The 25,278-nt window shown below is 37.7% G+C and overlaps 1 protein-coding gene across 3 annotated transcripts; it reads left to right on the forward strand.

Moving 5' to 3' along the window:
- The first annotated feature begins 377 nt into the window (after positions 1–377).
- On the forward strand, positions 378–25,207 carry LOC117390414 (serine/threonine-protein kinase PAK 2-like). Of its 3 annotated transcripts, none has more exons than XM_033988152.2 (15): positions 378–538; positions 11,785–11,975; positions 12,822–12,928; positions 14,482–14,629; positions 15,571–15,587; positions 17,772–17,879; positions 19,096–19,219; positions 19,299–19,362; positions 19,802–19,850; positions 19,923–20,035; positions 21,800–21,917; positions 21,997–22,096; positions 22,565–22,761; positions 22,965–23,102; positions 23,749–25,188. In XM_033988152.2, exons 2-15 carry the CDS (start codon positions 11,801–11,803, stop codon positions 23,833–23,835), a joined length of 1,545 nt encoding a protein of 514 aa, XP_033844043.1. In that variant the 5' UTR covers positions 378–538; positions 11,785–11,800; the 3' UTR covers positions 23,836–25,188. The 3 variants fall into 3 exon arrangements, with proteins under 3 accessions (XP_033844043.1, XP_033844044.1, XP_033844045.1); XM_033988153.2 differs by lacking the exon at positions 378–538 and adding an exon at positions 7,350–7,473; XM_033988154.2 differs by lacking the exon at positions 378–538 and adding an exon at positions 10,901–11,012 and having other exon boundaries at positions 23,749–25,207.
- The last annotated feature ends 71 nt before the right edge of the window (positions 25,208–25,278 follow it).

Here is a 25,278-nt window from a genome sequence, read left to right on the forward strand (position 1 = left end):
GGGGGGGTGTGTGTACATTAACTCTTCCAAGCCTGTTGTAAAATGTACTACAAAGACCATATGCAATTTCTTTCTTTCTTTTAAATCTGAAATAGCCTCTAGAGACCACATGCGAGTGCTTATATACTCCATTGTTGATGATCTAGATTACAAAATGCTTTTACTGTGAAAATCTTCGCACCCTCTTCCGGGAGAAACAGTTTGTGCGCGTGCAGCAGTTACCACCAGCAGCTTCACATTTTCCCGCGGGTTGTGTGGAGCGCTACGGAAGCCTGCGAGCTCGTTCTTTTCTGCTTCGACTTCACAGCGTTCCGCTTCCTTTGCTTTCAGCCGAATTCCTCCCAGAGCAAAGCAGTCTGATTGAGACACAGAGCGAGAGGAACAAGCAGCTGAAGCATCCAGCACCGGTTAATAACTTTTAAGGATACTTTCCGTGCTAAATATCTGCTTTATTTCAACCAGGTGTGAAGGAAAACATCTTGCAAGTGCGTGGAGCAGAGCTGGAGTGGTGCTTGCTTTTCTTTGCTGCTTTTAACCGGTGAGTTTTCCTTATTATTTATGATTTTTGCTAATTCTTCCACTGTTTAATGTCTGGTTTTGACTATCCGGATTTGTTTGGTCTAACTGTCTGCTTTCCTTTGTCTATAAATAGCTTAGGGTCATCTCTGTAATGTAAAATCAATAAACATCAGTGGAGAAAAATGGGGTCATTATAAATAGCATGATTTCCTCTCTAAAACATGTCAGACTTTTCAGTATGCTCAGTTTACAATGTATAACAGTTACTATTGTCAAATCTAGTGTAATATTATGCAGTTTGTTTCAATATAGGCTGTTTTATCAACCTAATAAACCTAACAACCCTCTCTGCAACTTACTATAGGCTGAGTACACCTGGTTATTTGATTATGACCAATATAACATAATAATTAACCTCTTAGTCATTTGATTTTTCTATTGACTTTTGGATTTACTTGTCATGTCTACAGGGAGGACCGAAATACCAAAAATTAGATGCAAGTCACAGGCTACATCCTTTGCGGCTTGCCCCTTTTCAATTTTAGCCCATGTAATTATAGTTTACCACTACAAAGCGCTGTCATGATGAAGTCACCTTAAGGAGTTTAAACATAAAACAGATGTGACTAGAAAAGAACTACTTGAAAAGCAAGAAAAGCTATTAGTCGGTGAGTTACTCTTTGAGCACTGTTGATTCTGAGTTTTTTAATGGGGCGTTTAATACAGTTTGGTCTCAGTTGTGGTTTGAGAGTAACTTGTAATGCCTCCTTCTTCACTACAAAGCCAGTGGGTGCCTTTGTGAACTTGGATGTTAGTTATTGCCGTGTTATTTTAAACTATTCTTGGATTTATGTAATTATAATGTTGTTTCCTCATCACAGACATACCTGGAGATGTATGTTGTTTCATTCATACATTTTTAACACTCAAACCCTGCATATTTAAACTGAGTTCTTCTCTCAAATTGAAAAAAAACACTCTGTTCCACCTAGTGATGCCATGTGGCAATACAGGATCTGTGCCACTGTGTTTTTAAACTCCACACACCTTCACTAGAATCATCAACTGGAAGATTTCAACCATGGAATTGCCAAACTCCACTAAACTAAAAGTAAAAGGAGCTGTTAACTTGAAAACTACATGACATCACAAGGTGGAACAGAGCATTTTGAGCTTTGGAGATGTAGACAGACTAATAAAAAAGGATTACACAAACATGTGTGAATGAAAGTATGTTTTTGAGGAGGTAACAACATTCTAACATGTCTTATAAGAGTCAATTTTGTGTAATATAAACACAGAAATGAATACAGGTTATACTACAGTTGGTGAATACTTGGCAGTTAATACGGACTTCACTGCCAAATAAGAACAAGGAATGTATTCAGATTCAAATGAAAAAGTAGCAATGCAAAACTGTGGTTGAGTAGCTGCTGGTCTCAATTATAAAGAGATAGAGAGATTCTGTCATGTCTAATTGTCTCGGTTATTTTTAATGGAGATGTCTGCAGCCAAATGATCTGGCAGTAAAAGCATGTGGTTTTGGCAAGAGTTGAGACTTTATGATTTATTTGTTTGGGTTAAATGCCGCTAAATCTGTAAATCTGTTTTGTTTATGTTCAGGGAATTATTATTATAAACCATTCTTTACAAATTTGACTAAATGAAATAAAATCTGTAACTGTGATTGACCAATATGAGGAAAAAAGTGAGTGATGTTGTTGTCATATCACCCAGCCCTTTTTATCAAACTTTATTGATCCATAAGGGAAATGACGTGGACACAGTAGTAGTAAATTACAATACACAGCAGATTATAATATTATGACAAAGAGCCAACAAAAATGGTAATAAAATTCAAAATAAGTAGCGAAAATATACTTTTCTCAAATAAGGCACAACTTTATAGATAAAATTATAAAGGCCAAGTAAATATAAAATACCAAGGTTACATAAGGGTGAGGGGTTAAGAGAAACAATGATAAAATACTGATTTGACATGACATTGGGTTGTTTGTTACATAAGGGTGACTTGTTGTAGTTATATGACGTGTTAAGTCCTGTATCTATTTGATATATCATGTATATGTTATTATTCCTGCTGGTTAGACACATTTTGAAGTGTGATATATTGATTCGGAAAACATCACGATAAACGATAATATTGAAATTAGTTTGTACCACTTTCACAATAAGCTTAAAACAGGATAAACTCTTTTCTAAGTGAGTCATTTTAAACATAATGTGGCCAACGATATGTAAATAGTTCAATGAAACTCTAAAGTAGTTCGTTCTAGTGTCTATAATGTGTCATGTGAGTAAATTATTAGACCATCGACATCTCAAATGTCATCATAAAAGCCTAATACTACATGAAATTTAGAAAAAAAATAAATATTCATCCTGAAAAAATATTGCAGCATTTATAAACAATAACATAAGTCGATGTAATCGTCTTGACAGGTTCACTGGTGGTATTTTGAGAATTAATTGCGTCTACATGCAGTTAATTTGTCTGGCCAGTCCGTTAGTCTCTGTGTGACAGCAGAGGGGTTGCCAGGTTGGTGAAAATGTTGACTCAGATGTGAGGCAGCTGTAGAATAACAGGATAAGGTGTTGAGGAGAGTGGGCGGGCACAGGGCAGTCTGTTTACTCTGTCCTCTCTGTCAAACGTGTAATCACTGCCCTCACTGTGGCTCTTTGTATACACCACTCATATGTGTTTGTTCCATATGACTTTTAAATGTCCTATATTACACAAACTTGACTTTTGTGAGTGTTAAGCCATGTTGTTAAGCTGTTATCTCCTCAAAAACAGACCTGGAGTTGTGTTTTGTTTCATTCACACATGTTTGAGTAACTCTTTATCATTAGTCTGTAACATCTCCAAAGCTCAAAACGTTCTGTTCCACCTTGTGATGTCATGAAGCGGTAATTTTCAAATTTACAGATACCTTTTACCGTTAGGGCAGTAAAATTTGCATTTCTGTGGGTGAAATAATAATAGAATAAAGAATAGATCACAAGGTGGAACAGAGTGTTTTCAGTTTGAACATGTGTGAATGAAAAAAAACACAACTCCAGGTCTGTTTTTGATGAGAAAACAGCATTATAACAGGTCAGAAAATAATGTAATATGAGCGCTTTAAATGAGCTGACATTCATATAACCTGTACCCTGTAGTAAACGTACACATTCTTACTTGAGTTGCTTTTTAATTAGACACATGTTTCAATGATTTTATTTTGTTTTGTCTGTTGCCTGGGCTGCAGTCACACTTGTCCTGGTTTAGTCCTGGTTTAGTCCTGGTTTAGTCCTGGTTTAGTCCTGGTTTAGTCCTGGTTTAGTCCTGGCTTAGTCCTGGCTTAGTCCTGGCTTAGTCCTGGTTTAGTCCTGGTTTTGTCCTGGCTTAGTCCTGGTTTAGTCCTGGTGTCATTGGGATCTTAGTCTTGGTTTTGCCCTATGCTACTCCAGGTTGAATTTTTTTCGCTTACGTTTTGTCTGTTGCCTAGGCTACTGTCACACTTGGTTTAATCCTAATTTACACATAGTTTAGTCCTGGTTTGGTGCTGGTTTAGCCCTGATTTAGCCCTGGTTTAGTCCTGGTTTAGTCCCAGTTTAGTCCTGGTTTAGACCTGGTTTAGTCCTGGTTTAGACCCAGTTTAGTCCCAGTTTAGCCCTGATTTAGTTCCGATTTAGTTCCGGTTTAGCTCTGGTTTAGCCCTGATTTAGTCCTGGTTTAGTCCTGGTTTAGACCTGGTTTAGTCCTGGTTCAGTCCTGGTTCAGTCCCGGTTTAGTCCCAGTTTAGTCCCAGTTTAGCCCTGATTTAGTCCTGGTTTAGCCCTGGTTTAGCTCTGGTTTAGCTCTGGTTTAGTCCTGGTTTAGTTCAGGCTTAGTTTTGATTTAGTCCTGGTTTAGTCCTGATTTAGTCCCGGTTTAGTGTTAGTTTAGTGCTGGTTTAGTCCTGGTTTAGTCCTTGCTTAGTCCTTGTTTAGTCCTGGTTTAGCTCTGGTTTAGTCCTGGTTTAGTTCAGGCTTAGCTTTGATTTAGTCCTGGTTTAGTGCTGGTTTAGTCCTTGCTTAGTCCTTGCTTAGTCCTGGTTTAGTCCTGGTTTAGTCCTGGTTTAGTCCTGGTTTAGTCCTGGTTTAGTCCTGGTTTAGTCCTGGTTTAGTCCTGGTTTAGTCCCGGTTTAATCCTGACGTGGTCGTGATCTTAGTCTTGGCTTTGATCTGGTTTTGCCCTTTGCTAGTCCAGGTTGAATTCTGGTCTAGTCCTAATTTAGTCCCAGTTAAGATAATTAAATTATTTTGAAATACTATAAAATTTCTCACTTACTTCCATATTCTGACTTCTACACTAGTTCTTGTTTCTCTGAATGAACGGGGCGGGTTTGTGGACTTTAACAGAGTAAATTAAGTGCACCTACATCATCACTCCTTCAGGAAGTCCTCTTTAGAATTTCCTTTTATAGACGCTGAACACAAAAGGCATGTTGTGCGCTTCCTGTAAACAGTGGCGGCTCTGTTGTCTCCGCTCTGATTGGTCGAAACAGTGCTGTGACCTGTTGGAGCTCGGGGAGTTCCAGGATGAGGAAGCGGGTTTCCCTTGATGACAAACTACCACTGGGACAAGAGGCGATTTTACTGCAGCAGACTGAAAAATGAGGAACAGAAACTTTATGATGGCACGAGACTGATAGGGGTGTGTAAAGTGGTGTATAGTATTTATTTTGTCAAGATGTGAGGAAACATACTGGGAAAATATTAGCTCATGCAGTTTGTAATCATTTTTATATGGCAGGGCAATATGGCAAAGATCTATCAGCCTCTTGTTTTAATCAATCACAATTATTCAATCTTATTTAAAAGTTGTAAAAGTATTTAAAAGTTTACATTTTACACCCAGAAAATTGACCAACTAATATAAAAATCACATTTCAGAACATCTGAGCTACAGGGTTTGCAGTATTTTTATGCAGAATAACACTTTTTTTTGTTTTTGGAAGAAATTATGGTCCTTTTAAAAACTCCAGCTTTTGCAATTTTAACTCCATCCCTGGCAACTGCGAGTTCTCTTGTATTGCGATGAATCTCACAGACGTACCATGACCGTGACTCTCCAGACTGTGAAGACAAACCCCATCTTTTAAACAACAGATGCTTTCCACTCCAGCTCCGTTTAACTATTCAGAATTCCAGTGCATTCTTCCAAAGTCTGAGCTCTTCTCCGAGCAACAGGGATTCACTTCAACAGAATTAGACCTGATGTGATCATGAGGGGATTCTTCCATCTTACACTTTACTGTACAAGTCATGATTGTGGTACATTATAATCACTATATGGACTTATCATTCAGTATGTGAAACCTGGAGCAGTATTTTTGGGGTCAATATTTATCATGTGTACGTTTTCTCTGGAAATTTGTGCTTATTTTTTAAAGATTTAATCCGCCAAAGGTTGATTTAATAACTTCTGTCTCATTCCAGACGCAAACTAATGACTAAAGTGTTTCATTCTGCTGTTTATTTACTGCAGCTCTTGATTTTTTAACAATATTGTAGCTTTAGAATAGTTTTGTGGTAAATCTGCTCATGGGTTTTTGCGTCTGTGGCATAAATTAGTTTCAATATTATCGTTTATCGTCTATATTAACTTCAGCGATATCATGATAATCACTATATCGACTTCTCGTTCTGTATATGAAAGCTGGAACAATACTTTTTGGGGGTGAATATTTATCTTGTATACGTTTTCTGGGGAATTTTTTGCTTATTTTTTGGATATACGATAAGATTTAATCCGCCAAAAGTTGATTTAATAACGTTTGTGTCTCATTCTAGATGCAAACAAACGACTAAGTGTTTATTGCAGCTCATGATTTTTAACAATATTGTAGCTTAAGAATAGCTTTTGTGGTTTAAATCTGCTCTTGGTTTTTGCATCAGTGGCATAAATTAGTTTCAATATTATCGTTTATCATCTATATTTACTTCAGCGATACATCAAACTTCAAAACGTGTTACCGTGATGGGCGTACGCGCTCGGACAGGCCATGTAGCGTGTGATTTAGCTGATTAATAAATGTAAAATGAATGCATTACTGATTTGGGGCGTTGCCATGACGATAAAGATTATGCAGGTAATCGATAATTCACAACTGAGGAATGTTTGCGCGTTAGACAATGTGAATAGTGAAAGTATAAGAAAGGATTTCACTGGGGTTTAGTCACGTTGTCCTTAACTAAAACGTGATATTGTGACGTCATACTCCCAGACAAGTTAGATTTTCCTATTTATAAGATTGTGCTTTACCATGAAATATTCAAAAACTAAACTCACAAATGTTTAACCTGTATTACCGTAAATATTATTGTCCCCAGGAATATTGTGACGCGATCTGAAACCCACCGATATCATCATCCATTGCAGTGTTTTCTATTTATTCACCTGTTCCTCTAAATCCACGTCTCACTTAAGTGTAGCTCAGAGCCATAAAACTGTATTTACAATGACACTCCTATTGTGCGACGGGGAGGAGCTTTCGAGAGTGTGCGAACATTTGCCCACACCCAAAAACTCCAGCGGCCCCCTCCAGCTACCAAATTCCTGCATAGGCTCAACTTGTCTAAGCCTGACCCTTCTGCACGCGCTCCTACTATACCATACACACACTTTGAACATGAACATTTAAACGGGCCGGTCTAATTTTAACCTGCCGGGACATGCACGCTTGCCCCATCACAGGGTTGTATGTGGAATGAGGCAGCCTGCTAAGACCTGCCCCAAAAGAGTGAAGAGGAGAGGAAAGGAGAGAGGGAGAGAGAGAGAAAGGGGGTGAAATCAAAGCTTAGCAGGTAAACGAAAACCAAGGATTGTGGACTTAAACCTAGCGCTCCTAACGTTGTAAATTGTTGTTTGGGTCTTCTGCGCTGGACAGAAGAAGCAAGAATAGGGTGAGTAATGTGGGTGCACTGATTTTCATTTTCTATTTGTTTTTAAAATTGTTAAGTTCCAAAATCACTGAATCTTTCACGTTGCACGGTTAGGTTCCAGTTCCAGTGCATGTGGTCACCTCTGCTTCAGTTACCATTGTTGAAACCGAAATATGTTTTTTTTTTTCTCTCTATGTTAATAACAGGACAAGTTGCGGTGAATGTATTTGCAAATTATAGGGTTATGATTTAGCAGTGGCCTAGAAAAACGCTGACGTGTCTGCAGTTTGTGTGGCCTCGGGCTGTGGACAGATCAACGCATGCAAAAGGTCTTTTTCTGCACCTAAAGGCTAACGCTACGTTCATCTGCTGGAACAGTCAGAGTAATTACCCGGATTTAGTTTGCACGTTACAATGAAAAGTGAAAATCTGCTGGATTTCGACCATGCCCTGTTGTAATAAAGTAATGAGGCTCCACCTGATCCGCTATGAAAACACGATAAAAATACAATTGACTGAATGATTAATAAAGGTGGAGGTGGAGATATAGTTTGCACGTGTTGCTACAGAGAGATTAGTGTGTTTGTCTCTGAGCTGCAGGTCTTCTCTGTGTTGCTGTGGATGTTTTGAGGGCTGATGCAGCGTCTCTAAATCGACCTGAATGATTTTGACACTTAGTTCCATGTCATGACTAACTCTTTGTGACGGCTGTTCCTGTGTCTAAGGCTGGTTGAGTACAACGAATGAATGAAATGTTTTATAGTGTGACGTACAGCCCTGTCATGATGAATACTGTATCGACTTTTTGTTCAATACAGATGGAATATTACACTGTCTGGCCAAAAAAAGGTCATACACTCTAATATTTGGTTGTTCCGCCTTTAGTTTTGATTCCGTCACACATTCGCTGTTTGGATAAGCTTCTGCAACATCACAAGATTTATTTCCATCCGGTGTTGCATTAATTTTGCACCAAGATGTTGCATTGATGATGGTCGAGTCTGACGCTGCACAAAGCTTCTCCAGCACATCCCAAAGATTCTGAATGGGGTTAAGGTCTGGACTCTGTGGTGGACAATCCATGTGTGAAAATGACGTCTCATGCTCCTGATCCACTCTGTCACAATTTGAGCCTGATGAATCCTGGCATTGTCATTTTGGAATATGCCCGTGTCATCAGGGAAGAAAAAATCCACTGATGGAATAACCTGGTCATTCAGTATATTCAGGTGTCAGCTGACCTCATTCTGCTGAACCTAGACCGAACCAACTGCAGCAACCCCAATTTAACTATTTGCTTAGTTAAATCCACATGGCGACTTTTTTTTTCACCAGGCAGTGTAATTTTTGGGTGTCAATATTTATCATGAGTTTTTTTTTTTTTTTGTACCAGTGGGAAATATTTGGTTATTTTTCTGTTCTATGATGAGATTTGTGCTGTCGAATTATGTTACTGACTGATAACTCTCTGTATCCCCACATCCTCTGTCGCGTCTCAAGCCCAGTCAAACGTGATCATCCAATCAGATTTGTTCTTTTCTGTGATTTACAAATAAAATCAAATTAATCTCACTTCAGATTAACAGACTTTAGGGCTTCACACATTTATTCTGCGGAATTATTTTATATATTTATATTTATTTTTTCCAATAAGGACAACCCGTGCGTGTCCCTGATTGGCTAATCCACCTGTCAGTCACATCTATTTGAAAACGAGGATTCACCGGTGAACACACTCATATCTTTGTAAAGTATTGAAGAAGTGTGTCCATAAAAGACCCTATTGTCCTCAACCAGGATATCACAATAATATTTAGAAGTAACAAAAATTAAGTGAAAATTATACCTGGGATCCCAAGAATTACTAAAACGCCGATCGTTAATTAAATGCAAAATACATTAGATACGTTTAATGGTATACGGTTTCACTTTTCAGACATGTTTTCGCTTTCCCCCTAGAAAAATGCACTTACTCTGGACATAAAATATAAAAATGAATCTCAGTGAATCTTTCTTGGGACCTGAACGGAGTAAGGAGCGTGGAACCAAACAAATGCAACGCTCACCCCACTCATTTCTCACATACTCAATAAACCCATGTGAGAAAAACTTGTTGTGCAGACGCTAACTGTAAGAGGTACTTCCTTCTTCCTGTGTGATGTCACCAGCAGCACCAGCTTTGATCAAACTGCTGCTGCTGCTGCATCTCAGACCTGTGTTTGTGGTTTTGGTTTGAGGTTAGACTCACTCTGTCTCATTGTCTGTTTGTATGTCTACAATCTCAGTTTTCACCATATTAGGATTTACAGAGAGCCATTCATACACTGTAGATCATTTTGCAAAGGAATAGTAGCTAATTTGTTCAAATTCAGAGCAGTTTGTTCATCTGAAGAGTGTCTTTGTAGAGAAATAACACTCATAATCTCATACCAAAGTTTAAATTACATTTCTTAGTAAATAAAAATGTATCAAGACAAACCAAGATTTAAAGCAGGACTAAACCAGAACTGAACCAGAACTGAACCAGAACTGAACCAGAACTGAACCAGGACTGAACCAGGTCTAAACCAGATCTAAACTATGACTAAACAAGGGCTAAACCAGGACTAAACTAGGACTAAATTATATCAAAATCAGGTCTAATCCAGGGCTAAACCAGGTCTAAACTAGGACTGATTTAGGACTAAATTGGGTCTAAACTATGACTAAACCAGGATTAAACTATGACTAAACCAGGATTAAACTATGACTAAACCAGGACTAAACCAGGACTAAACCTGGACTAAACCAGGACTAAACGAGGACTGAACTAGGACTAAATTAAATCTAAAACAGGGCTAAGCCAGGGCTAAACCAGGACTGACTTAGAACTAAACCAGGACTAAACCAGGACTAAACCAGGACTAAACCAGGACTAAACCAGGACTAAACCAGGACTAAACCAGGACTAAACCAGGGCTAAATAAGGACTAAACAAGGACTGACTTAGGACTAAATCGGGTCTAAACCAGGACTAAACCAGGACTAAATCAGGACTATCCATCCATCAATTTTCTTCCGGTTACCCAGAACCGGGTCGCGGGGGCATCAGTCTAAGCAGGGACTCCCAGACTTCCCTCACGCCAGAAACCTCCTCCAGCTCCTCCAGTGGGACCCCAGGCATTCCCGAGAGACATAGTCCCTCCAGCATGTCCTGAGTTTCCCTCGGGGCCTCCTCACATACCTGATTTAAACATTCATAATCACATGCCCTCATAAATGTTGGGTTTAATTACACGTAATTAATTATTAGCTTTCTATTTTTAGATTATTTACATTTGTGGTAAAACATAAGTACGTAAACAGGTTATATTTTGGTTGAATGGTGTATTAGTCTGTGACAGTAGTTTCCAAAGCTCACACTCTCCTGCTGTACTTCTCTTTCTCTCTCTTTCCTTCCTCTTTCATTTGTAAACCATGAGTGAGACTTGACTCGTCACTTTTACCATTCAACTCCTGCTCACAAACGCTGCTCCTGTTATGGCTTTTACTGCAGCTCATCGACAAACCGGGGCATCTGGGTCAGTAGCACGCTGTTACGTTTTGTTATATTGTTAGTAAATGTACATTAGTTCGTGCTAGTTTTCAGCGAGGGGTTGTACAAGTTGAAATAAAGCAGAAGTAGGTTGTTGTCGCTGTCTGTTACACTTAAGGTTGTGCTGCTGCATTTTTGACAATTACTAATTATAGATAATGTTGATTGATTGATTGACTTGATAGTTGACCTATTTCAAATGTAACTTTTCACACCAAATCTTTTAAAATCTCTGGGAAGTCTTGTGGTTCTTGCTTATGATTGGCTGAAAAATATAGAGAAGAAATGACCAGAAAAGGGTGATGATTTGATTTTGATTTGCTATTTTAATGATTTAATATTGTCCAATAAGTATTTGTGTTGTAGCTTAAGATATATAAGCAAATCTAAAATATATTTTAACTGGGCTGACAGTAGTTTTAAGGCAGCAAAGTCTTTCTAAAGAATCACAAATGGAGTTATACCTGATTTAACCATTTATAGTCACATGCACTCTCATATAAGTTGGGTTTACACGCTTTTTAGGGAAATTATAATGACTCACTATTATTTCCTGCAGACTCATACTTACTTAACCATGATCTTCACTTACCTTAACCAACATAAACACTGAAATTAACCTATTTTAACTTGTGTTTTGTATCGTATGGACCTGATTTTTGCCTGAACGCAGCAGAGAAACAGGAAACCTTAACAGTCATGTAAGGTATTTTGCATTTGTATTTTTATCACATTTTTCTTTCTTTGGTTGTGTCCAGGGTGTGCTGTGTGTAGATGTGTGACAGTGGAGTGTGTGAGGACAAGCCCCCCGCCCCCCCTGTCAGGATGAGCAGCCAAGGAGGAGCCAAAGACCCTCAGTCAGCCAATCACAACTCGCGCCCACTGCCCTCTGTGCCCGAGGAGAAGAAGCCCAGGAACAAAATCATCTCCATGTTTGCGTCTGAAAAAGGTGGGGCTTGTGTGACATACAGTGATAGATAATAAAACTGAAAATGTGTGTAATTGAATCATTTTATTTAATTATTTTTGGTGACACTAGCTCAGATTTTAAAGTATTTGTCCACTGATATGAAGGTTCCTGGTTTGAATCCCACTCTTGGCCTAAAACATATGTGTCAAACTCAAGGCCCACGGGCCAAATGTGGCTCTCCACATCATTTTATGTGGCCCTCGACAGGGTAAATTAAAAGGTATGATGGCCTTAAAATGTCATTTTATCAGGAGATGCACAGTTACACAGACATATTTTTCCATCTAGGCAAATACATATGTAATATTTGTAACTTGAGTAAGTAATAAATACAGAAACAGTTAATTAACAAGTTAAAAAAGTAGTTAGATTTATTTTACATCGGGTCCTTTGAGGGCAGCCATTTTGCTGATGTGGCCCACGGTGAAAATGTGTTTGACACCCCTGACCTAAAAACATCACTGGTAAAACGGCAACATCCATACGCAGTTTTGAGTTCGTTCAGTCATTTTAATTCAACCAATTTAGATTTTTGGATGCGCTTGAGTTGCTCCATTTACATGTATTTGCAGCGGTGTAGTGCTAATGCTGCTATAACTGTACTCTTTATAATAATGCAGTTTCCTCAGTGAGTGATTATAATGATTATGTGTCCAGCTCCCACAAATGAATACTGTTGTTGTGTCCTTGAGCAAGATGCTTAACCTTGATGTAAAGCACTTTGAGTGACTTAAAGGTGGAAAAACGCTGTATAAAAACGTGCCCATTGACCAGACCACTGTTCTAATCCTTTTTAATGATAGATTTGTTTGTGTTGTGTCAAAGGTGCCAGAAAGAAGGACCGGGACAAGGACAGGCCTGAGATCTCCTCTCCTTCAGATTTTGAACACACCATCCACGTGGGCTTTGATTCTGTCACTGGAGAATTCACGGTAAATAAGGCGACTTTACTACAACATGAATTCCATTAATTTTATTTCATTTCTATGTATTTTTGTTTTGTTTTTTGTGCCATAGACAGGTATAAAATTCCATACATTTTAGTGCAGTTTAATATTAACTTCCATGTCTGGTTTTATAGGGACCTGACCTTATTTTTCTTTATAGTGAACATAATAAAATCTAAAGTGAATCAGTCTTAAACAGCACAGATTTGGGCTCTGACACACTTAAAGCCTCACAGTGTAACATTTACGCCAAAACATTGACAAAAATAAAAAGCATTTCTTTACTGGTGCTTTTGAAACATTTGAAAAGCATGATATTTAAAGTTTTAAGTGATTTCATTCAATACATAAATAGTGTAGCCTTAGCTGCCCTGGGACAATCTGACAGAAACGCAAGAGCCATTCTGTGCTTTTTGCCTGTCCAATCACTGCCACAATAATCAATTATACATTCAGAAAAGAAACCAGGAAATGTCTTGCCCTCAGACAATAAAACTGATAAGGAATTAAATCCAGGTCAAGATAAAATCTCAAATATCGCAACATTAATGTTTCGAGTTTTGAAATACCATCTCATAATATGTCTCCACTTTTTGATTTTGATCTGTATCTCTGGACAGACACCAAGAATTCACGCAGGACCAAACCAGACTGCTTTCCCTTCAGTTGTGGTCATTGGCTGCATTATTCATGGATGTGTGGCCTATTCAGCTGTAGCAATATTTCTACTGCAGTTTTCATTGTGTAGAGGCCTGTAGAGAAATATTGTGATAAATGATAATACTGAAACTACTTTAATCTACTGACGCAATTAGAATAAAGTAAGATAATCCCAGTAAACCATCTTTAAACAAACAGTATTACTAAAGTGATATTTTCTACTCTCTACAGCTCAAATCTGACCTCATTACTTTAAAAAATGTCAAAAAATCTCTGTATTTTTGCAAAGAAACTCCACACGTGATAAATATTGAGCCAAAATATATCGTTCCAGCCACATATTGGAAGATACACTGGTAAAATAATTGTTGTGAGAGGTTTATTTCTCTGTATGTGCACAAATGTATTAACAGTGCATTGGTTTTAAATAGCATTTCATTGAAAGGTCACTTACTTTGCATTGTTCAGTTACTTGGCACATAGTTACTAATCAGTCAATGATAAACTATAATTACATGATCAGACAATAGTGAGTATTGCTGGAATGGTGAGGTCAAACCAGGTAAAGGCTTAAGAAATATTACCGGTGCATATAAATTACAAGTTTAGCCTTTTAATAAGAGTTGTGAAATAGTTAAGAAAAGACTGCTTGGATGAGTGAATCTTGATACAAGTCTTCACTCACAGTACGATTATATCTCTGGACAGACACCGAGAATTCATCAGAGAAAACCAAACCAAGCTGCTTTCACTTAAACTGTGGTCACTGGCTGTATTATTCAAGGCTTTTGCGGCTTACTGAGCTTTAGCGATCTTTAGACTGCATTTTTCACTTTGGTTGCCTGCCTTTCTGAGTCACCGTGTCTGTGTTTGCGTAGGGAATGCCAGAGCAGTGGGCCCGGCTCCTTCAAACTTCCAACATCAGCAAATCGGAGCAAAAACAAAATCCTCAGGCCGTCCTCGATATTCTCAAGTTCTACGACTCGACCAGTGGAAAGCAGAAGTACCTCAGTTTCTCCGCCTCTGGTCAGTTCGAATAAACACACGCTTTAGAATTCCAGGTCATCAAAATGTTCGGGATTACGGAATGGAGGCGGATAGAGGAAAAATGAAATGATGGACTGGCATTATTTATAAATGCAAATCGTTTAAAAGGGCATTAGTTGGTTTTTACTGTTTAAAAATGTGAAAAACAGAACTGGTTCATTTTAAACAGTTATTCTTCACATACTTTAGGCATTCCTAGCATCCTAATATGTAGTTCCTTATTTTTAGACAATAAAAGAAGCATGCAGCAGACATATTTTAACTCTAAGAACAATAAAAATGACAGTCTGGGTGCTCTCATTGTATAAATAAAGATAAATAAATAAAATGAATATCTATCACATGACAAGTTTTGCGCAAATACATGTAAAAAAAAAAAAAAAAGCAACAAAATAAGAACCATTTTGAATTTCTAAGGTAGAAATGTCTGTTGTTGTGCTTCTTTGTGACAAAGGAAGGAAAAAACTATATATTTTTCTATCGTCAAAGTGTCAAAGTTGTATTTTAGAGTCACAAAAAGTTTATTTTGTGGTGAAGGATGTTTTAAATGTTTACACACAATCACTAACATAGGGTCACCTTTTCAGAAAGCTAAAAAAAATCAAGATATTCTATGAAATAACAACAAATATAATAAAATACAGCTGTAAACAGACTTAAACTGGTCTGATATCACTTACATGTATCTGAGTGATTGTAATTTGTCAAAAATCCCTTGATCTTTCATACTTTGGGATATTCCGAGGCTAACCCTAGTTTTTCCATCCAAATCTCTTTATGTTCCACTTCACTTCTGCTTCAAATTGCCTCCATTTCATAATTTAAGATGTATTTGTTTACATACATACAATTTCATATTATACTGAAAAAATGCATCTCCACTCTTTGGTTCTGACACAGTTACTTTTTGTGTTTTTCAGATAAGGACTCGCAGTCGGTAAGCACAGTCAGATCTATTTAATCTCAGACAAGTAGCTACACTGTAATATATAATTTATATTATTTTTCCTCATTATGTCCATTTTCTATACTGTCCACTGTGGATCAATGCAATTTAAAGGTCCTATATTACAACAAAATGATTCCTGTCAGTTTTTAGCCATGTTATAATGCTGTTAACTCATCAAAAACAGACCCAAAGTTGTGTTTTGTTTCATTCACACATGTTTAAGTAATCGTTTATTATTAGTCTCTCAAGAAAACTCTGTTCTCGACGCGCTGTTTTACCAATAAAGACTCAAAACAGGTTTAGACTTATTTACTCTGATCAGAGGGGATCAGAGGGAAGGAGCACAGAAGAAAACCGCATGGACGTGATTCCATGAAGTCTGCTCTGCCTTCTCCACCGTGTCTTCCTCAGGCTTTTTATTAACAGTTTGACATACCAACATTTTCCTTATCTGTCAGTAGAACAACATCCCAGACCCCTCCCCACATTCACACGGCCTTTCTGTTATCTTAGGTTACTCATCTATTGACTATTCAACTTTTCACTCAGTTTAATCACTTTATGACTTGATTAAACAGACTTGCAGTTTCCCAATCACACCTGGTTAGTCTGTAACACAATATAACACACAATTCATTAATGATAAAAATAAAAGCATCATTTCATTCACATAGTCTGTAACATCTCCAAAGCCCAAAATGTTCTGTTCCACCTTGTGATGCCATGAAGTGGTAGATTTCAAGTTACCAGCTGGAAATTGGCAATTCCAGGGCTGAAATTATCCAAATGATTCTAGTGAAGGGAGTTTAAAAACACTGTGGAGCACTTCCTGTATTACCACATGATGACATCACAAGGTGGAACAGAGTGTTTTCAGTTTGAGAGAAGAACTCAGCCTAAACATGCAGAGTTTTTGCGTTAAACATGTGTGAATGAAAACTTTGGGCAAAGAAATGGAGAAAATATTGGGCTACACACTATTATGGACATGCATAATGATGTATTTTGGGCGGACTACTGACGCGCATATCCCAAAAAAGGACTACTACTTAATCAAGATATTACTGGCAGCATTAAAAAAAGCCATTACACGCAAATGGCACAAGGAAGACCCCCCTACGCTTGACAACTGGAGGGACATTGTGGAAGAAATTCACGCTATGGAGAGACTCACATATATTTTAAGGTTACAAAAGGAAAAATATGAAGAAAACTGGGATAAATGGTTTTTGTATTTAAAATGACAGCTGACCGAATGTTGACTGTTCTATTGTTATATCTTTGAAAATAATAAAATATAAGTTACAAAAAAAACAAAACATGTATGAATGAAACAAAACACAACTCCAGGTCTGTTTGTGATGAGGAAACGACATTAGAACAGACCAGAGAATTGTGTAATATGGGCCATTGAAGTTCAGTTCCTCAGACGTGAATTGAGCAACAAGTCTTTATTTGGCATTTGGTCAAATTCCAAAAATTTAAATAAAAAATCATGAGCAATATTCTGTATTGCATTCTCACTAGTTCTGTTCCTATAATGACATTTACCTGTGTGCACACTGAAGTTGGAACTTTAACTATTAATCACTTTTTGACTGTGGTGGAAGAAGTACTCCATTATTCCATTTTGTTACTTAAGTAAAAGTATTTATGTATCCATTTAAAAATGTAGAGTAAAAAGTAAAAGTATTTCGTGCAGATTTTGAGAATAAACAAAGCTTCAAATGTAGAAGATTTGATAAAGATTCGTGCTGAATTTTGTTCAACAGAAACAATTGATTTTTTTTTTTATTTGGATATTTTTCTTTGCTCAAACTATGAACTATGACTTTTGAGCAGGTCTCAGACAATCATAAGAAATACTATTACTTTTTAGTCCAGTTAAAAAATGTAGTGGAGTAGAAAGTACAGATACTGCTCTCAAATGTACTGAAGTAAAGTAAAAAGTATCCACTGTAAAATGTAAAACTTTTATTTAAGTACAGGACTTTACTACATTTACTTCATTATGTTCCACCTCTGCTTTTTAAGTTAAAAAAGGTAAATTGAGGAAATGTAAACAGCTGCACTTTATTCTTGATGACATTCTCTGTTACTTGACTCTTAGTGTCTCTACATAAACTCGCTCATGCTGATTGAATTACCGTAATAAATAACACTTTATTTTAGCCTGGGAAACAGGGCGGCGGTAAAACAGGAGTTAAAGACGGAGACGATGACGATGACGATGACACTCCTCCTCCGGTCGTGGCTCCGAGACCAGAACACACAAAATCTGTGAGTATCAAACAGAGAGCTACAAACACCTTTTTCTCTTGTTCTTGTCTTTTCTTTGCACTTGTAGTTATAGCCCAGAATCACAACGGCGTCGCCTCTTAGGGCTGAACATGAGAATTTATTTAACCAACAGAAAGTTAGAGAATCAATAGTGAAACAGAAACAGACAAGCAAATTAATGAACAGAAAACAAGCAAATGGAGAACTGTCCCAGAACATTCCCTGTCCTTAGACCCTCCTTCTCAGCAAAGAAAAACTCAAAAAGAAAACCCAGTGGGAAAAAGTGAAGCAGAGATCCACTGCCAGGACAGACAGCTGCAGATGTGTCCAGGACTAATGCTCGTCCTTTTGCAAATAGAGTTCAAGTCTGTAGGGCCAGAGCTACTTAACTAAGGGACAGAGAGGGGCCCAACCACGGCAGGACAGGAACCAGCCAGGCACTGGGACATCCAGCCAGGAGAGGGAAGGGAGAGTCCAGGTCCACAGAACAGGATCAGGGCACAGGAGGGTCATCTCTGGTGTTATAGTGTGTTATTGATTCCTCAACGTACCATAAAATACACTTTAAATTATCTTAAAGGTCCTATATTACGCAAAATAGACTCTTGTGAGCTTTAAACCATGATATTATGTTATTTCCTCCTCAAAAACAGACCTGGAGTTGTGTTTTGTTTCTTTCGCACATGTTTGAGTAACACTTTATTATTAGTCTGTGATGTCATGATGTGGTAGTGGCAGCTCGTTTTATCTTTAGTTCAGTGGTGTTTGGGCTGAAGTCCTACACATGATTCTAGTGAAGGTGTGTGGAGTTTAAAAGGACTTTCTGTATTATCACATGACATCACAAGGTGGAACCGAGTATTTTCCGTTTGAGAGAAGAACTCGGCCTAAAAATGTGGTGGAATGAAACAACACAACTCCAGTTACGTTTTTCATGAGGAAATAACATTATAACACATCAGAAAATAGTGCAATATGGGACCTTTAAGTGCAACTGACCTTTTCATTCAAGCAAGAACCAGTTTAAGTCTAGAGGCATGAATTAATAAATAAAACTGTAAACATGGACATTTAAAATTTCATCTGTTATTTTAGTCTAATATTAAAACGTCCCATGTTCCCTAATACCCTGTACTTCATATATATTACATATTTGACATACTACCCTGCATTATTTCATTCAATTACTTCCTTACAATGTGCCAATGTTTTGTAGATGTACACGAGGTCCGTGATAGACCCCATCCCGGCTCCAGACAACGACGCAGCATCAAAAGCTGCCGACAAAAAGAAAAACAAGGGAGGGAAGATGACGGACGAGGAGATCATGGAGAAACTACGTATGTGGAAACTTTGAGGACTTAATAATTTAAAAACAAAGAAGAAGAAATAGAAACTCACTATGTTTGTTTTTCTTAGGGACAATTGTCAGTATTGGAGATCCTAAGAAGAAATACACTAGATATGAAAAGATTGGACAGGGGTAAGTAACATTTCAGTTTAGTTTGATGACAAAAACTAATTAAAAGTATTGTTTAAAAGCACAATTTGTAACTTTTCTGGTTGAGGATCTGCCGCCTGCTTGTCTACATGGAGATATATTGCTTGGAATGTCTTGCAGTATAGCATTAAACTTATCTATCTCCATGGCGACTAGAAGGTGACTCCTCCACGCCAAGTTGGAGCTACATCTACAAGTTTACAAGTTGCATCTGTGGAGAATACAGGTTTTCAAACCATTTTTTGAGCCATAAAAACACCTGTAATGCATTCTGTGTCCATGGAAACAAGCAGGACGCAGACCCTCCACCAGAAAAGTTACACAGTGCAGCTTTAATCCATCCAAAAGCCTTTGTACTATTTTTGTGACAGCTCAAAGTCTGGATAATTGATAGTGTCGGTGTTGTATTATGTTCTTCCAGGGCATCTGGCACAGTTTACACAGCTATAGATGTTGCTACTGGACAAGAGGTAAATCTGTTATTGTATACTAGCTTAAACATGCTAAAGTGCTTGAATTGACATGTTGTTGTTGTTTCACAGGTGGCAATCAAACAAATCAACTTACAGAAGCAACCAAAGAAAGAATTAATTATCAATGAGATTTTGGTGATGAAGGAGATGAAGAATCCCAATATTGTAAACTTCTTAGACAGGTGAGACGCACAATGCTGTATTTCTAAACAAATGCAGTTCTGACTATTAATGTGATTTTGTATGTTAAGGGGATCATGTTACAGTATGTTATCAGGATCATGTTAGGAAGATTGTGTTTGGAGGATCATGTTAGAAGGATCATGTTTGGAGGATTATGTTAGAAGGATCATGTTAGAAGGATCATGTTTGGAGGATCATGTTTGGAGGATCAGGTTTGGAGGATCATGTTAGAAGGATCATGTTTGGAGGATCATGTTTGGAGGATCAGGTTAGCAGGATCATGTTTGGAGGATCATGTTAGAAGGATCATGTTAGGAGGATCAGGTTAGCAGGATCATGTTAGAAGGATCATGTTTGGAGGATCATGTTTGGAGGATCATGTTTGGAGGATCATGTTTGGAGGATCTTGTTTGGGGGATCATGTTTTTAGTCCTCTAGCCCTGAGTTTAATCAGAGTCTGTCCTGAAGGAGAGCTCTGATTAGAACTTCTTAGACAGGTGAGACGCACAATGCTGTATTTTTAAACAGTTCTGATTATAAATGTGGTTTTGTACGTATGAACTCAGAGTTTGTTAACCCAGAAAAGAGGTCAACCCAGAGTTTCAGTTTCACAGAGAGACTAAACCCAAAGTCAGTCACCAGAGTAACTCACTCTGCAAACTTAACCTGGTCCAGAGCAGGTTTTATTCCTCTAACCCTGAGTTTAATCAGTCTGCTTCAGAAGGACAGCTCTGATCGGACAGTTTACTTCCTCATTCACAGAAGTAGAACAGTTAAACTTTATTCTGATGATGCATATGTAACTTTATTAAGTGAAATAATTTTCCACTTTTATACATTTTGTTTCAATTTGTAATGTATAATTTTATAATAACCAACTCACTGCTTATGAAAACTTTTTTAATTGGTTTGGTCACATTTATAAAATTAATGTCAAGCAACTAGATCTATACATTTAGTTAATTGTTGCCCTAATTTAATAAATGCATTTAATGTTGTGTAAAGTAGTACAGTTTATGTTACTACACTCCAAATGCTCAAATATATCAGACCTTTAAGTGTAACATGTGTTTAAAAATAGTATTTAATTAGTGTTTAAAAATAGTATTTAATTAGCTACAAAAGTACAGGGCATCACACCAACCATTCATCAAAGTATTACCGTACTTAACAGCTCATTTAAATATAAACCTGCACTGAACCTGTCACCAGTCACATGACCTCCTGTCCCTCCCTAAGATGGACGCCTCCTCTGGTTTACCGCTGCTGTGGTGAATCCTCTTTTCTGGGATCAATTAATCACAGTTTCTGTCCTCTGCTAAACTCAAAGTGAACTGCGTGGTGTAACTCTGCTCTAAACCTATTTTCTGAAACAGGAAACTCTGAGTTGTCCCTGTCTGAGTGGGATAACTCTGAGTCAGGATATAAACTCAGTGTTAGTTCAACCTGCTTTGTGAGTTAGGGGGCACATCTACAGTATAACATTAAGAGAAGCAAGTAAATAAATACATGAATTAATATAATGTCCACCACTCCCATTATTCTATATGATGACATGGCCCAAAATCAATATAAATGAGAAAATGTGCAATAAAGAGATAATAAAAAGTACCTAAAGCTGCTTCACAGTGGATTTGTAGCATTTGTAGCATTTCATCACAAAATATCACCATCAATCATCACTTTTAGACTTTAATGAAACAACAAAATATAGAGCATCTGTAACAGTAAGTTGCATTAAGTATATTTTTGTGTATTTTTAGTTTCCTTGTAGGAGACGAGCTCTTTGTGGTGATGGAGTATTTGGCCGGAGGATCGCTCACTGACGTCGTGACTGAAACCTGTATGGACGAGGCACAGATAGCAGCAGTTTGTCGAGAGGTGAGTAAATAGTTTTGTTTTTATTTGAATTGCTTGGTAAAAAGTTTAAACGTTTCAAACCTTCGCTGGTTTTCTGTAGGTCCTGCAAGCTCTAGAGTTTCTTCATGCAAACCAAGTCATCCACAGAGACATCAAGAGTGACAATGTGCTGCTAGGAATGGATGGATCTGTCAAACTGAGTAAGATAATAACATCAGCTTATGTAAAAACAACACAACGTGGTTTTATTATGTTATATTGCTCGTTTCCCTTAAAATACTAGCACCATTTAGTTTTAAAAGCACATTTTTCAATATTTTTATTTCGTTTTGTGAAGTTATCTCAGATGTTCTACTCATTATTTGAACAATTGAAACGACTGAATGTGTTTAAAAGTGTTAAAAGCCAACAAAAAATCTACATGTTTCTTTAAAAAAAACACATTCACGCACCACATCAGAACTGGGACTAAACCTGGAGCTAAACCTTGACTAAACCATGACCAAAACAGGACCAAAACAGGACCAAACTAAGACCACATTCGAACTAGACTGGGCTCAAACCAAAACAAAACCAGGACAAATGTGAATTCTAAAACTACTTGTCTAATAAATAATAATGATTTCTATTTTATTACTAATATATGACCAATATTTTTCTCTTTGCAGCTGATTTTGGCTTCTGCGCTCAGATCACTCCAGAGCAGAGCAAACGCAGCACGATGGTGGGCACGCCGTACTGGATGGCCCCTGAAGTGGTCACCAGAAAAGCCTACGGACCCAAAGTGGACATCTGGTCTCTGGGGATCATGGCCATAGAGATGGTGGAAGGAGAGCCCCCGTATCTCAACGAAAACCCCCTCAGAGTAAGTCAGAGTTTGAAATAGACTTTATTAGAGTGTGGTCATTTGGTGACATCTGGTGGTGATGTTGAAAACTGCAGCTCCACATCTTTTAAATCCTGTTTTACTCATTATTCAATATTATCTATGGAAATTTTATGGACCAGCTTGTGTTCAAAACTAGAGCTTAATTGTATATTTACACTGTCATCTCACCCTCTTCTTAGGCATTGTATCTTATTGCCACCAATGGGACCCCCGAGCTCCAGAGTCCAGAGAAGCTGTCTCCTGTGTTCAGATCGTTCCTGTCCCGCTGCCTGGAGATGGACGTGGACAAGCGAGGGTCCGGGCGAGAACTACTGCAGGTACAGGAACTGGCGTGACATGAAGAACAAGGCTTTTTTTGATATACTGTAAAAACTAGACTCAAATAAAAGCATGTTTTCTTCATTGTGGATGTGTTTATAGCACTGAGAAACAGAAAACACGTGCGTCCTTACTGTTGTACCTTTGGCTTTCTTCCACAGCAGCTTTCACGCTCTCACTTTAACCCTCTGATGCATGAATTATGAAAGCCTCAGTCAAGATGTTTTTCTGAAGTGTTTTTATTCTTCTCAGGACATGAAACAACATTGTGAACTGCCTGTAAAAATGAATTAACTTGTGTTCTATTGTAAATATACAAACACATTTCAAACATTTTCAACACTGTATAGATGCAATGTTTAGGTCTGAATAAGAAAACCATTCAGAGGAAATTTACTTGCAGTTACACTGACTGACCACTAAATTGACCTCAATGGAGTGTGGCAGCAGAGAGCACTCTAGACACTCATATCTAGTTCCACCACATAAACCAATGCATTAAAGAGAAAGCTATGTTTTAGTAACTGTCCACTGAAGTGACCACTATGCGCCAGAGGGTTAAGGTTTTGTGTTTGCAGTTTGCATGTTCTTCCTCATCCAGCCATAGTTCTTATTCATGTTTTTTTTCCTGTATGTTCTCTGCAGCATCCATTCCTGAAGCTGGCCAAGCCTCTGTCCAGTCTCACTCCACTCATCCTGGCCGCTAAAGAAGCCATGAGGAGCAACCGCTAAACACAACCCTGAAAACACTCAAACTCTCGCTCCAGTCTGGTGTTTTTATCTGATTTTTTAATGCATTTTGGACAATTGTTGCACACATTTCTTCTCGTCAACTTCAATCAAATCCAGATTTTTTTTTACCTTTTGTTTCTCACATTTTGCCTGGGTCTTTTTCGGAGGGTCTTCAGAAACATCTCAGAGACTGTCTGTTAACACACATGAGAATCAAACATCTGCAACAGTGTTTTCTTTGTAGGATTTTCAGTCAATATTCCTGACAAGACGTTTGAAGTTTACAATGGTGCTCTCAGAGTCTTTTGACCCAGACCAGAGTTATTCTTCATGGACAAAAAGGATCATTGTGTGGACTTGACGACTGGATCACAGCCTCTTCAAAACTGCAGCTTATGTTCGTCTGGTGTGAAATGAAACAATAGAAGTTCATAGTCATGTGTTGCCATCAAGCTTCAAACTGATTTATCGTCAGAAATGTTGAAGATTTACACAACATTTTCTTTACATTTAGACCGACTGGGCAGTAAAACAAAGAATAGACTAAATAAATGCATGTTTCTTGTTTGTTTTTTGTTTTATTTCTCAATTTGGTTGTATTTATCGCACTGAAACAAACGTGTCTTTACGTGAGCAGGCTTGCATCTCCACAAACCTGACTTTCTTTGTCTCCTCCTGCTTGTTTCCATGGAAATGTTGCTCCTTTGGCATTAATCTTTGACAGTGTGGCATGAAACATATCAATCTCCATGGAGAATATTCCAAAGTATGATTTTTTTTTTTTACTTTCTATTTCCATGGAAACACACAGACGACGTGCCGTGCCACCTCCAGAAAGTTACACACTGTAGCTTTAAGTGTCCAGTTTGAATATAGCCAAGTCAGTGGTGTTTTTATTTGATTATCGCAGTTGAATTTACATATCATTTTAGAATTAACGACAGCCTTATGTGTTTCTGTCAGACCAATACTGTCCCCTTCAGGCTCTTTCAAACTCTGCATGTTTCTTTAAAGTGCTGCATTTCTTCTTGTCACATTGTTTTATTGAAAATATTGAGACTTTTTTATTTTATTTGTTTTTTTTTGTATTGTAAACAGATTTTATGTATGTTTATCTTTTTTAATGTTTGTAAGTATCAAAAACAACTCAACGTCTTTAGGATCTGTTGAAGTTTTGTGCAATCTTTAAACCAGGAACTGCAGACACTCATAGTATTTTCAAGCCACGGTCAATTCAACAGTTGAAATCTTTGCATTACTGTGGACTGCCTCTCTCTTTGGCTGCTGAAACAACAACATGCATTCCAGTGATTTCTGAGGGGTTTGTACAGCGACTAGTGCAATGAGACAAATAAAGTTTTTTATTCACTCTGTTATGTTTTCACTTTGAATTATTGGGACTAAATATCGTAACTTCTGAATGTGTTTTGTCCACAGAAAAAG

The sequence above is a fragment of the Periophthalmus magnuspinnatus genome, chromosome 22 (genome assembly GCF_009829125.3).
Source record: "Periophthalmus magnuspinnatus isolate fPerMag1 chromosome 22, fPerMag1.2.pri, whole genome shotgun sequence".
Taxonomy (NCBI): domain Eukaryota; kingdom Metazoa; phylum Chordata; class Actinopteri; order Gobiiformes; family Gobiidae; genus Periophthalmus; species Periophthalmus magnuspinnatus.